This window comes from Mus musculus, chromosome X, assembly GCF_000001635.26.
Source record: "Mus musculus strain C57BL/6J chromosome X, GRCm38.p6 C57BL/6J".
Lineage (NCBI taxonomy): Eukaryota > Metazoa > Chordata > Mammalia > Rodentia > Muridae > Mus > Mus musculus.
This window is the reverse complement of record NC_000086.7, coordinates 74833654-74845822: the sequence shown is the minus strand read 5'-3', so window position 1 is coordinate 74845822 and position 12169 is coordinate 74833654. Positions and strand designations below refer to the sequence as shown.

At 51.9% G+C, this 12169-nt stretch overlaps 1 protein-coding gene across 2 annotated transcripts; it reads right to left on the bottom strand.

Annotated features, from left to right (window-relative positions):
- Window positions 1-2453: 2453 nt before the first annotated feature.
- Gm5936 (predicted gene 5936) lies at window positions 2454-8982 on the bottom strand. 2 transcript variants are annotated; one of them, NM_001081670.2, is made up of 4 exons: window positions 8574-8627; window positions 8363-8455; window positions 6907-7071; window positions 2454-5012 (listed from the first exon to the last, which is right to left on the bottom strand). In NM_001081670.2, the coding sequence occupies exon 4, from the start codon at window positions 4825-4827 to the stop codon at window positions 2641-2643; it is 2187 nt and encodes a 728-aa protein (NP_001075139.1). In that variant the 5' UTR covers window positions 4828-5012; window positions 6907-7071; window positions 8363-8455; window positions 8574-8627; the 3' UTR covers window positions 2454-2640. The 2 variants fall into 2 exon arrangements, with proteins under 2 accessions (NP_001075139.1, XP_006528203.1); XM_006528140.4 differs by lacking the exon at window positions 8574-8627 and adding an exon at window positions 8746-8982 and having other exon boundaries at window positions 2463-5012.
- Between the last annotated feature and the right edge of the window lie 3187 nt (window positions 8983-12169).

Sequence of the window (12169 nt, the reverse complement as noted above, 5' to 3'; positions counted from 1 at the left end):
CTCTGGCCACTACACAACTCTTCACAAGCATGTATTCCCAATGACACATAAGGACAAACCTGGACACATCAGAGCACACATGCATGCGCATGCAAACACACACACAAACACACACATAGAAAACAGAAACACAGACACACACACACACACACACAACAAAACACAAAGCCACATAGAAACCTTCTAGTATAAGCTGGTGTATCTGTAAGAAATTCTAGGATTCACGAATGAGACAGGGTCTCTAGGAGATCTTTTCCTGGATGGCAGGTGTTACTTAGGTACCTGCATGGAATTTTTTGTGGGTCTGGTAGCAGAAGCAATTCTGCCTCTGTGCAGTATTTCAGGAATAGGGTTGGACATGATTCAAGGGGGTTCTTTGTAAGGCCTGGACTGATTTGGGTCACACCTCTGGGAACGCTTCGTGGCAGGGCTGTGAATTCTGCTCACACTACTAGTCAAACTTTCTTAAGGATTGAGGGCACATGCTTGCAGCCTGTGTATGGATTTCACTTCATGCTACTACTCATGACATTTCTACTTCCATTAATACCATGTAATTCCAACACAAATACAGTTCCCACCACCCAATCAAGATGCACTCTGCAGTGTAGGTAACAACATTTAGTACTGTGATGACAGCTGTTGGTCCCTGGGGTGTGTGCTTCAGTATCTTTTTCCTCTGTGCCTCTAAGCCACCACCTAACCAAAAGAGCTATTTTTCAATTAGCTTCCTTGAGATGGAGAGATGGCCCAGGGATCAACAACAACAAACAAACACACACACACACACACACACACACTCACAAACATGGATTTGGCTTAGGGTCATGAGGTCATGAGGCACAGGCTACAGTCCTGGGGAATGCATACTGGTCTGCTTTACTGACATTCTTCTCTGCACCTAGATTTGATAGTATTGCTGTCACTGTGACAACGCAGCTAAACAGCCCACCCCCGTTTATAGCAAATACAGGCATACATAATTTCATGGAAAAATGAAAAGCCACAGTTAAAGACCAGTACGCAGATAGTGAGTGACTTCAATACCAGTCACCACCAATACAGAGGTCATCTGGGTTAAAAATAAACAGAGGAACACTGAAAATTAATTTACTGGGGAGAGGACTTCAGAGACCCCTGGGACAAGAATGGAGTCCCATGTTCCCAAGGAAATTCAAGGATACAGACCATAAGAGGAGGAAACAGGACCTTCTGGGAGGCATGTCAGGGCTGCTTCTCATCAGTACACCCCAGGAACAGTGACTCCAAAGAAAGGCAGGCCTTTTCCCTTTCCTACAAACACCAGAAGTCTCTGATCTCAGAAATGTGAGAAAAGCTGAGATGCCAATGCCTGGTGCAGGGCTGCAGACAGCCCACAAGGTCAGCAAATCTCTCTCTCCCTCCCTCCCTCCCTCCCTCTGTCTCTGTCTCTGTCTCTGTCTCTGTCTCTCTCTCTCTCTCTCTCTCTCTCTCTCTCTCTCTAAGAGTATGAAGTCTCTGGCATGTGGAGGATGGCTGAGGATGTAAAGTGCTTCCTGCATGGGGTGAAAACCTGAGTTCATTACCCAGTACTCATACAAAAGGGGGAAAAAGGTATGCAGACAGGCATGTTCAATCTCAGCACTGGGGTAACAGAGACAGGGGGATCAAAAGAGCAGCCTGGCAAGCCACAATTCTAGAAAAATCAGCGAGCAGCAGGTTCAGTCAGAGATCCTGTCTCAAAAACTCAAGAGAATAACTGAAGAAGACATCAGATCTTGACATATGACTCCCGCACACTTGTGCATGCACACACTTGTACATTAATATGGAGAGATACACAGAGAGACAGGGAGAGAGAAAAACAGACACACACACACACACACAGTTGGGGAGAGAGACAGACAGATACACACACACAGGTGAGAGAGAGACACACACACACACACACACACACAGAGTTGGGGGGAGACAGACAGACAGATACACACACACGCAGGAGAGAGAAAGACATTGTAAAGCACAATAGACTGTTTTCTTGTGTGTTTGTTGCCTCTTGTTCTTTGCATTGTTGTTGTTCCAGGGTCACAACATTTCCAACCCCTTCTATGGCTTCAAAGCACAGCCTCAAAACACACATCTGTTCTCTCCCTTGGCATGAGTGAGTGAAGGAGGAAGTAATGGAGAAAAGAGTGGAGCCCAGCCCCATCCATACAGCACCCTAGAGAGAAAGAAGATTGGAGAGGGGAACACATGCCAGAGACACAGTGTCGTCAGGAACCTGCTGTGCTGTCTAGGTGCATGGGGTCCGTGCAGAGGCGGCAGCCTGTGCTCTAGCTCACCAACACTCCACACAGGGCTAATGACTTTCCAGAGAGGCACCCCCACGGGACTTGTACGTGTTGGGGCACCGGCGAAAGAGAGCCAAAAGGCCAGGCCTGGACTGAAGCTTACAGGATCAGTAGAGCGGTCTTAGACATCTACACTGTCAAGCAGGAACGTGAACATTTATTTCGAGGGGGTAAAGAAACACTTAGTGAGGAGCTTTGACAGCAGCCATTGTGTGCCCCCACGGTCTCCCAGATGTTCCAGTTTGGAGGCACTTCCTGTCTCCTGTCTTGGGAGCCTCAGGGGTGACAGCTGAAAGGAGGACGATCCCTTCTAAGGAGTGGGCACAGGAGGGTCCCTGGCAGCCCGAATCCTGGCTGCTGACCTCTTCCTGGCCGCCTTTAAGATGGTCTTGTCGAATAGCTCTTTCTCACGGTAGTGCACGGGTGGGCCACGCAGGTACTTCTCTTCTGCCTCCTTGTAGCTGAGCTCATCCAGGGCAGCGATGGAGTAGATGATGGCTTCTGGAAAAAGAACTTCCATGGTAAACCTCACTTTGTCTCCTCTTGCCAGCGAGAGCAGGGCCTCGTCTGCTTCCTTGGCCACTTCTTGCAAATGTCTGGCCACGAGATGCAGCTGGTCATCGTCCTCCAGGTAGGTCTCAATGCAGAAGACTTCCCTCTTTGATTTCCAAAGATCGTCCAGCCACCTGGACGGTTTTCTGCCCTTCACGATGTCCAGCAGGTGCTGGTCGGCCCCCTTTCTCTTCACGATGAAGTCCACGAGCTTCTGGTTGGCTCTGTCCCAAGCGGCCCTCATGCGGTCGGGCAGGAGTTTCTTGTAGGGCCCCTTCCCACCCAGGGCGGTCTCCTCCTCCCAATCTTCCAATTCAGCATAGCTCACCTTGGGGAAATCGATGTGCAGGTCACCCTCCTGGACGGCTCTCCTTAGCGGGTAACTGGCTTGGGTGGTGTAGTAGTCCATAAAGGAGCCCAGTAAGGAGCCACGGGAGAGGCCCTCTCTGTAGTGGTCGATCACTGAGAAGCACCAGTTGATGCCCTGGGCGTACAGTCTGCTGGCTCTCCTCACAAGTGATACTTTCTCCCCACAGTCCAGGTGCTTCAACTTGCGGAGAGGGACACGGATACCCCTGCGCTCAAACTGCATGTTGCCCTCGATCAACAGCACCCTCGCCATCTTATCGATTTTGCTGACACTCTTGACCACTGCTGGCCAGAAAGGAAGGTCCTGAAATTTGAACCAAACCAGCGTTCCTTGCTCAATGGTGCTGGGCTCCTGGGCAGAAACCACATTGGTGGCTTTGGCATCTTTCTGAACTCGGGCCCCTCTCCTCTTGAACCTGGTGTTGGTCACCTTTGAGTGCACTTGGGGTTCCCATTCTGGGAGCCCACACAGGGCACACAGCACATGGGTCTTCTTTTTTCGACTAGCTATGCGGAGTGACCTGCGTAGCCTCAGGACTGGGGGCATGCAGGCTGCAGATGCCCGCTTTGAGTCTGGCTTCGGGGTCCCCAAGCCAGGATGGTCCTTGTTCTCTGCGAGGGCGGTCTTTCTTTGGGCTCCAGCTGCCCGGATCTCTAAGCCAGCACACCGAACTCGTTGTTTGAGGGCTTTGGGTGAGATAGAGATGTGCCTCGGTGGCCCAGAGGCAGCCTGCTGCTCGGTTTTAAATCGGGTACCCTTTCTGGAGGCTGGGGCACTCAAAGACCTGAGCTTTCTCTTCCCTGTGCCTGGCTTTCTCTTCCCTGGATTACCGCCAGCTTTTCCCAAGGGTGTCTTCTTTGAGTAACTTGGCCACACTCTGGTGCCTCTTAACACATCCCCTTCCATTTCAGAGCGCGGGAGGCCTACAGCAGTGTGGGCCTGGGCTTTCCCCACAGGCACTGCAGGCACATTCTGCGAGCCCATCATCACAGGACCTGGATCCGGGCGGACCCGCTTCCCAGGACTCCTCTGGGAGAGCCCTTGGCCTTTCTGGTTGCGCCCCTGGAGGCACAGGTGCATGTGCAGGTGCAGACGCAGGCGCAGGTGTAGGTGCAGTCGCTGGCACAGGCTCAGGGGCAGAAGCTGGCGCAGGCGCAGGCACAGGCGCTGACCTAGGCTGGAGCTGCTGGAGCTGGCCTGCTCTTTTGGAACCTTTGGAGCCAAGGTGCTGGTTCTTCGGCTACCTGCTCTTCCTCCTTGAAAGAAGCTGCTTCCCTCACCCAGACCATCCAGGGCCACCTTGAGGGCTCTCCTGGATGCCCTGGTCTGCCCTGGCGAGCCCCTGCCCCGTGACTCCTTTCCTGCCAAGGAGTTGATGCTTATGATTTCAGACTTGGCTAGGGGCCTCACCTTGGAGCTCCTCACTCTCCTCTTCTCACCCACAGGCAGTATTTGGACCTCCAGGAAGGGCACCCCTCTCCTTTTACTATGGGCTGGGGTCCTGGGTCTGGACAACACCCTTGCAGGACACAGCTGGCTCTTCCAGCCACAGAGTACATATTCTGACGAGTCCATGGTGACTGAACTCTGGGGCTGTGCTGATCAGGACAGGGTGACTCCTTTGGTTGTTCTGGGCACTGTTGTGACTGCCCGCCGGTCCTCTCTGGCTCTGCTCTCCTGCCTGTGGCGCTGCTCTCCCTCCAGAATCTGGTAGAGAAGTTTGAACTGACCGAAGTCGCTCAGGGTGGTACGCGCTTATCCTGTAGGGTGGGAGAGGGAAGCAGAGCTGCATTAGGAAGGAGATCGCCTTTAGTGGACAAGGAAGCAGCACCTCAGTGAGGCAAGGCATGAGAAATCAAGGGAGCTGACAGAGTCTGTTCTACAGAATGGAGGATGTGGGAGAAGGTATGGAAGGTTCCAGAGCATCTGTGGGAGACAGTCACAACAATTTTGTTCCTCGACCTGAGGCTGGGGTGGCGAACATCCTCCCAGAGAGATGGGTGTCTTTACAAGGCTTGTGGTTTTCTTGCCCACCCAGTCAGTGTCTTGGGGCTCACTGGGATTCCCTGGGTGTGGGGGAGCCATCCTCACTGTTTTCTTTCCTAGGGAGGTAGCCCTGTGCTGCTGACACCAGGAGCCCTTGGACTCCTAGGGAACTTGCCTTCCAGGCCAGTGTGTTAGCAGGTTAAAGAGCAATGGGGCTGGGGAAATGTTCATGGTGATTTGCAAGTAAGTGTGGCTGCTGTCATAGCTGCTGGCTTCCTTCTGTCCCAGTCCCCGACCCTAATCCCCACCCCTGTGACGCCAATCTGTTGGTCAGAGCTCTTGTTCCCTACTCCAGCATGGACCTCACTATGGGATCAAGTGTTTGCAGGGCACACCCGGGGAGAGCCCCAAAGAGAAAGCACTTCATTGTGGAGAAATGCTTACTAATTGGCATTCTCAGCAGTATCAGGTGGAGCTCAACAGAATAAGCCAGTGCCTCTGTTGGAATTGTGCACCCGCATGCTGCAACCTCAAGTCTGCAGGAGACCCTGCACATCCCTATCTGCCTGTGATGGGCACTGTTCTAACAAGAGACCCCAGACCACAGAGCTCTCTTGCACACGAGCTCTGTGGCCTAATTTTGATCCACATGGTCTTAAACACATAGAAAATTAATGGCCTGGATGGTACCTTGCCCATCCCTAACTCCAGGGGTGTTCACACTCATCTGTAAAATAGCTCTTCTGTTCATGTTCCCCCATACTCTGCCTCTCAACAGAGTTCCTCCTTCACAGCCATCTTAGTGGAATCTCTTTACGTTCTTCTCTCCCTCTCTCTCTCTCTCTCTCCCTCTCTCTCTCTCTCTCCCTCTCCCTCTCTCTCCCTCTCCCTCCCTCCCTCTCTCTCTCTCTCTCTCTCTCTCTCTCTCTCTCTCTCTCTCTCGTGTGTGTGTGTGTGTGTGTGTGTGTGTGTGTGTGTGTGTGTGTTGTGTCTGGTTTGTATGGGGGTGTGAAGGGCAGGTTGGCTACTGTGTTACTGACTGCCTCTGCCTTGAACCAGTCTGGTTCCTATCAGCAGTGTGTATGTCATGCATGCCTGTGTGAAACAAATTCCTCACCTGTCTGATCCTCAAAAGAGGCCCACTGTGCTTGCTGATAGGTATGGACTACAACACGGAGGAAGGATCAGGATGGGCTCACATGCCACCGCTGCTCACTGTTTATGCCAGGAAGCAAGCGATCCAGGTCATGACCTGGGCCCCAGCAAGCACAGTGAGGCAGAGCACTGGTGGACTCTGGCCTCCTGAAACAGCTTCCTAAGGACGCTGCTCTTCTTGTGAACTCCTGTTACCCCTTGTCCCTTCTGTGAGCATGGGCCAATGGAGCTCATCATGGCACTCCAGACCTTATCTGTAGGAATTTCCAACCATGCAGAAACATGGGGGGCGGGGAGGACAGATGATATTCTCCTGATCCCCTCGGTCCTTCCCTTCCCTCCCTCTGTATCCACAAACACCTGCTGGTACACTCTAGCTCCCAATTCACTCCACAAACGTGCAGTGTCCCTTCTGTTGTATTCCCACCCATGTCTTACTGACTTCAAATCTAAGTTCATGATGCCTAAAGTGGTTTTCTACATAAAGCAGTCTAGGAATGTCTCAGGGCACACCTTCTGGATGATGCAATAGCACACGTGTACTGTGGAGGTATGGAGTTCAACTTAGGGATCACAGAGACAGTGGCTCTTCATCCTAGGAGGCTGTGTCATCTCCTGGTGTTGGTTTCCTCTGATCCAACCCCCTTGGAGTCCTGGGCCTTGTCACACGGATATCTCCTGAGGAAACGGAGGAAAACATGAACGCTTCAGTTACTTTTATGCTGCCTTCTGCTGGACCTTCCTTGTGCATGCTTTCCAGCAAGGCTAAATGAACCCCCATCAAGTTCAACCATGCCTCTCCACCATCCAGGCATCATGCCTCGAACACGTGAGAGCCCACCCACCCCTCAAAGGATACCCTTGGAAACCACAGATGCCTGAGGCACACCTATCGAGTACACGACGCCTTCTACCCTTCTCAGGCTTGCACATGCTTCTGCTTCCCTCACGTGGGGCATTCTCAGCCCCACATAATTCATTCTCAGCCCCAAATAATTCTAATTTCAGTTAGAAAGCATACCTGAGAATACCAAGTATGTGTTCAAGCCCACAAACCAGAGTATCCGTGTAGCATCTATAACTCAGTCATAAAGAAATGTGTCTGCACTCATATCAGGCCAAGCTCCCCCCAGTGTGTATTCCATCTGTGCATGCCTACTGCTCCTGGGTACATAAAAGTCCTTATGCTTCCTACATCCTGGTTAGATGTTAGCAGTATGGCCACCTGCCTCCACTGTTTCCAGGTGCCGCCTCTAGTGCACTACTTTCAAAAGGTTCCCCGAAATTTCTGTGAGAGTTGCCTTTCTGATGAAAAGGGCACACTATCTTCCCCAGGGGCACACAGAGAAGTTTGGGAGGTGGAATCCTGAAATCTCTGTCTCAACACACACTTTGGCCCTGGGACCAAAGGCCTTCTATCAAGAACTTGCACACATTCCCTCTGTGATGTGTCTTTTCACATTTTCTCCAGATGGGAACAATGGCTTCCCTCCCTGCAGTAAGACAGACAGGCGGGGGACAGTCTGATGAGGGGGTGCAAGAAGAGTACAACGCCTATTGCTCTCACACGGGGGTTGGGGGGGGGGCAGAGATACACGGTGATCCAGATGTGCTGGTGGGTCAGAGAGCAGCCCCTGCCGCACACCAGGTAAAACCCAGCTGATGCTCCACCCAACTGTGTGAAGTGAGCAAGGTAAAGACTCAGTCAGACACAGAAGCAAACTAATTACCTGCCTAGGGAACAGACTCTGCCCCTTTCTTGGGGGTTCATGCCACGCTGATCTTTATCTCCTTCTGTCTAACTGAGACTAGTGGTCAGATAGAGACAGCTGTCTTTGGGAGGCATTTTTTACTTCCTGTGTCAGGCAGGCCTCCGGGCCAAGAGAGTATTGTCACCACTGGGCTTCAACCATTCTCCAAGGGAATTGCAGGTTTCCCCCACCCACACCCTACCCTTAGCCAGGTTTACCTCCTCCTCAAATGCCTCCCAGCTTCTCTCTCAGACAACAGGAGTGAGCAGCAACTATCCAGGGTAAGGTGCTGTCACACAAACAGGGTCATCCTGTCAAGAAGAGCACATGTGACAATCATTGCCAAACAGAGAGGAGGTGTCCATTTACAATGGTGAACTATGCTCTCAGGGCCTGAAAAAGATAAAGCTAGCAGCAAAGAAGTGTCACCTGAGGACAAAGAGACAGGGCTGAGTGAGCAGCCAGTCCTTGGGGCTTCTCTTCAATCAGTAGTAGTGAGAGAACCTCCCCTGTCCGGGGTGGGGGTGGGGTAGAGCAAACAAGCTCCCAAGGCACACTTGCAGACTCAGCTCTCACAAGCAGGTTGGCTGCAGGCACCTACCTACATGCCTTGCGTGTCTGTCTAGTCATTCTACCTCTCCAGCCTGTGAGTGTCCTTCACAAATGTATCTGTAACCAGGAAAGAATGGTTTGTCCCCGTTGTCATGGCAACCACAGTGTCATCAGAAAACATTCTCTCCTACTAGCCAGTTCGCTGAGGAAATCAGGAAGTACTAATCCACCCACCCAGGAGGCTGACTGTTCACTTACATCCCTGTCACCCCAAAGCCCGCTGCCCCCTCCCAGTGAAACATTTTCTCTAGCACTGCAACACCTCCCTAGTCCACCCAAAATAGCACCATCTACTAGGAAACAAGAATTCAAACACCCCAGGCTGCAGAAGATACTTAATTCAAACCACTACCACTACCAACCATGTGCATACACACACATACACACACACACACACACACACACACACACACACAGAGAGAGAGGGGGGGGAAGGGGGAGAATAGGAGAGGGGGACAGAGAGGGGGAGAAGGGAATGGAGGGGGGAGGGAGAGGGGGAGGGAGAGGGGGATGGGGGAGGGAGAGAGGGAGGGAGAGGGGGAGGGGGAGGGAGAGAGGGGGTAAAGGGGGAGGGAGAGGGAGAGAGGGAGAGGGGGAGAGAGGGAGAGGAGAGGGAGAGGGAGGGAAAGGGAGGGGGAGAGGGAGACAGGGGTAGGGGTGGAGAGGGGGAGGGAGGAGACAGGGAGAGGAGAGAGAGAGGGAGGGAGAGGGCTAGAGAGAGGGGAGAAAGAGAGAGAAGGAAAGGGAGAGGGGGAGGGAGAGGGAGGGGAGGAGAGGGGAATACATGCATACACCCACCCTCATTCACAGGCATAGAGGAAACTGTGTTCCACTAAGCTGTCCCAAGGCATGCTTGCCACTCTAGGCAGCCATGCCCTCACCCAGTGAGATGTTTTCTCACCAGATTAGATGACATCAGTTTGGACACACAGTTCTTAGGGATTTTTCTACTCTGCTCATGGCTCATGCATGGATCCTTACACAAAGTGACTTTTGTTGAAGCGATTTCACTGAAAATGCTTCTCATGTCCATAAAGAGACAATGCATTTCCTTCTGAGAGCTTGTATAATATCCTGCTGTGTGGTTGTAGAATGCTTGGCCCATCTCTTCGTCATAGGATTAAATCGGGACTTTCCCACTGTGATTTCAGCTGTCTTGAGCTTTGACACGCCTATATTCACTTGGATGCCTCTATATGGGGAAGCTGCACTTACCTAGAGGTGGCGGGACCCTGTGATGGGCTGATGCAGCATTTCCCATTTTGATGGACACAAAGGTCCTCCCCACAGTAGATAAAACATTGAAAATTCCCACAGCAACAGGGCCTTCACAGTTATTCTTAATTCCCTTCCTAAATAGTCAAGTGGCGGCTGGCTGGATTTAACTCCTGTCCTTCTTTGTTTCCTGCATCCTCAAAGGTCTGACTTCATGGAATGTGCTTTCTGAGCCCCCACACACAGATGCGCATGCACAGATGATGTGGCGGTGAAGTGTGGTCGACATAGATGCACATCCCTTGGAAGAAGACAGTAGGACCATGAAGTGTCAGAGCCGGAGCTGAACAATACTGTGATAGCCAGGTGTCTCACTTGTACAGTAGATAACACAAAGCTCTGGAAGGCGATCAGAAAGGGGGCCCTGAGTACTGCAGTCCTAAAGAGGCTGGTCAGGAGTCTGTACCGTGGGCATGGGACGAGGGGCCTCCTGTTTCTGCCCCTTGTGTACTTTTGCAGTCATCACTGGCCGCCCGAGTCCTCCAGAGAAGCAGCCACAAGGGACACTTAGACAGGAGGGGCTTACTGCGGCCCAGTGTGCAGGCATAGCTATAGACACCAGTCCAGCATGCACATCATCTTCAAGTGTCAAGTTACAGTCGTGTGATTGTTTGGTGGGCATCAGTTCATCCAGTCTTATGCATGACGTGGAGCTTTCAGTTGTGCATGCGTGAACTGGAAAGTAGCCTAGGAAAGGCCGGAAGTACCTTTCTGCCTTTCTGGGGAGGCTAGCATTCCTTAATTTCTGTGTGTGAGGACAGGGTTTCGGATGACTGAGCGAATAATGTTTGTGTGAGCAACTAGTTATTAGGGCCAATGAGGTGGCACCGCGGGCCTCAAGCCCACACTGGAGTGGAAAAAGCCCAGAGGGCCACCCTTGGAAAGCTTTGTCAAGGTGATAGGGACTCTAAGGAATGTGTCTATGTAGGACAATATGTCTGCCTCTACAGAGACAAGGAACCTTCCGCATGACCCTTTCAGTACCCTTTCTGTAACCTCGAAATTCTGCACAGGTCCATGCTTCCTGCTGTCTTGCAGGAACACTTCATGGTCCTACTGTCCCGGTCCTCACCCAAGGGCTGCGGACCCATATTGACCATGCTTCATCATCACATCATGGGATGCGCACACACGAAGCTTGGGGGATCAGAACACAAGTTCCATGAAGTCAGACTTTAAGGGTGACTGAAAACAGGGAGCGGAGATGTTCCTGACACACTAGGCTCTTCCTAGGTGAGTTCCAGGTTTATGCATGCACAACTGAAAGCTCCAAGTCACTCGTGCGCTATTACAGGCCGTGCCGGCTATGGCAGAGGTGCACACTGGCCAGGCTCACACAGGGCAGACATGGTTTTCCACAGGGCAAGAGGAAGTGAGGAATACTTGGGACCACCCTGGAGGAGAAAGAGGGTCTTAGAGATTGTGGTGAGCTATATGTGTCCCTGTAGGTGAAGTAGGTGAAATGATCACATATGGAGAGCCAGGAGAGTCCTGACTGAGGTCAAGTTCTGGAGCCCGAATTCCACAGTGGAGTGGAGGAGTGGAGGAGTGGAGGAGGCGGGAAAGGGTGGTGTGGGAAAGCTTTGATACAAGGAAGCAGGGACTGAGAAGGGTGGGCAGGACAGCCCGTGTGTTTGCAGAAGGACTAGGGATCTGCCACATGGCCCTGTCTGAAGTCCTTGGGCACAGGAGACATTCATCCAGGTCCACACTACCACAGTTGGGCCTACTCAAAACAGGTAGGTGTGTGGGTGTTTCAGGTCCTCCCAGGCCTCAAGGGCACCGTTTGTCCACACAAGCATGCACGGTTGCCGGTGGGCCAATTATTGTCTGATCACCCATGCCCAGAATAGCTGTAGCCATTTTGTTCCATGCCTGGCAGCTATTTCATAGTGTGGCTTTAACATGCCTGCCAGTCATTGACAAGGAGAAGCGACTTGGCTCAGGGCAAGGACAGGCTGGCCACATAGCCAGATTTGTTCTGGATGAGATCCGCTAATCTGAAGAAATTCCACAAAGCTTTACGTAGGCCCCATCAAATCAAAAGTCAATATGAACTGTTATGTGAAAAGTCTTGAGTCAGAGCTGACCACCAGGCAGCACTTCCTGCACCTGCATATGAACTCATTGTGGGTTTT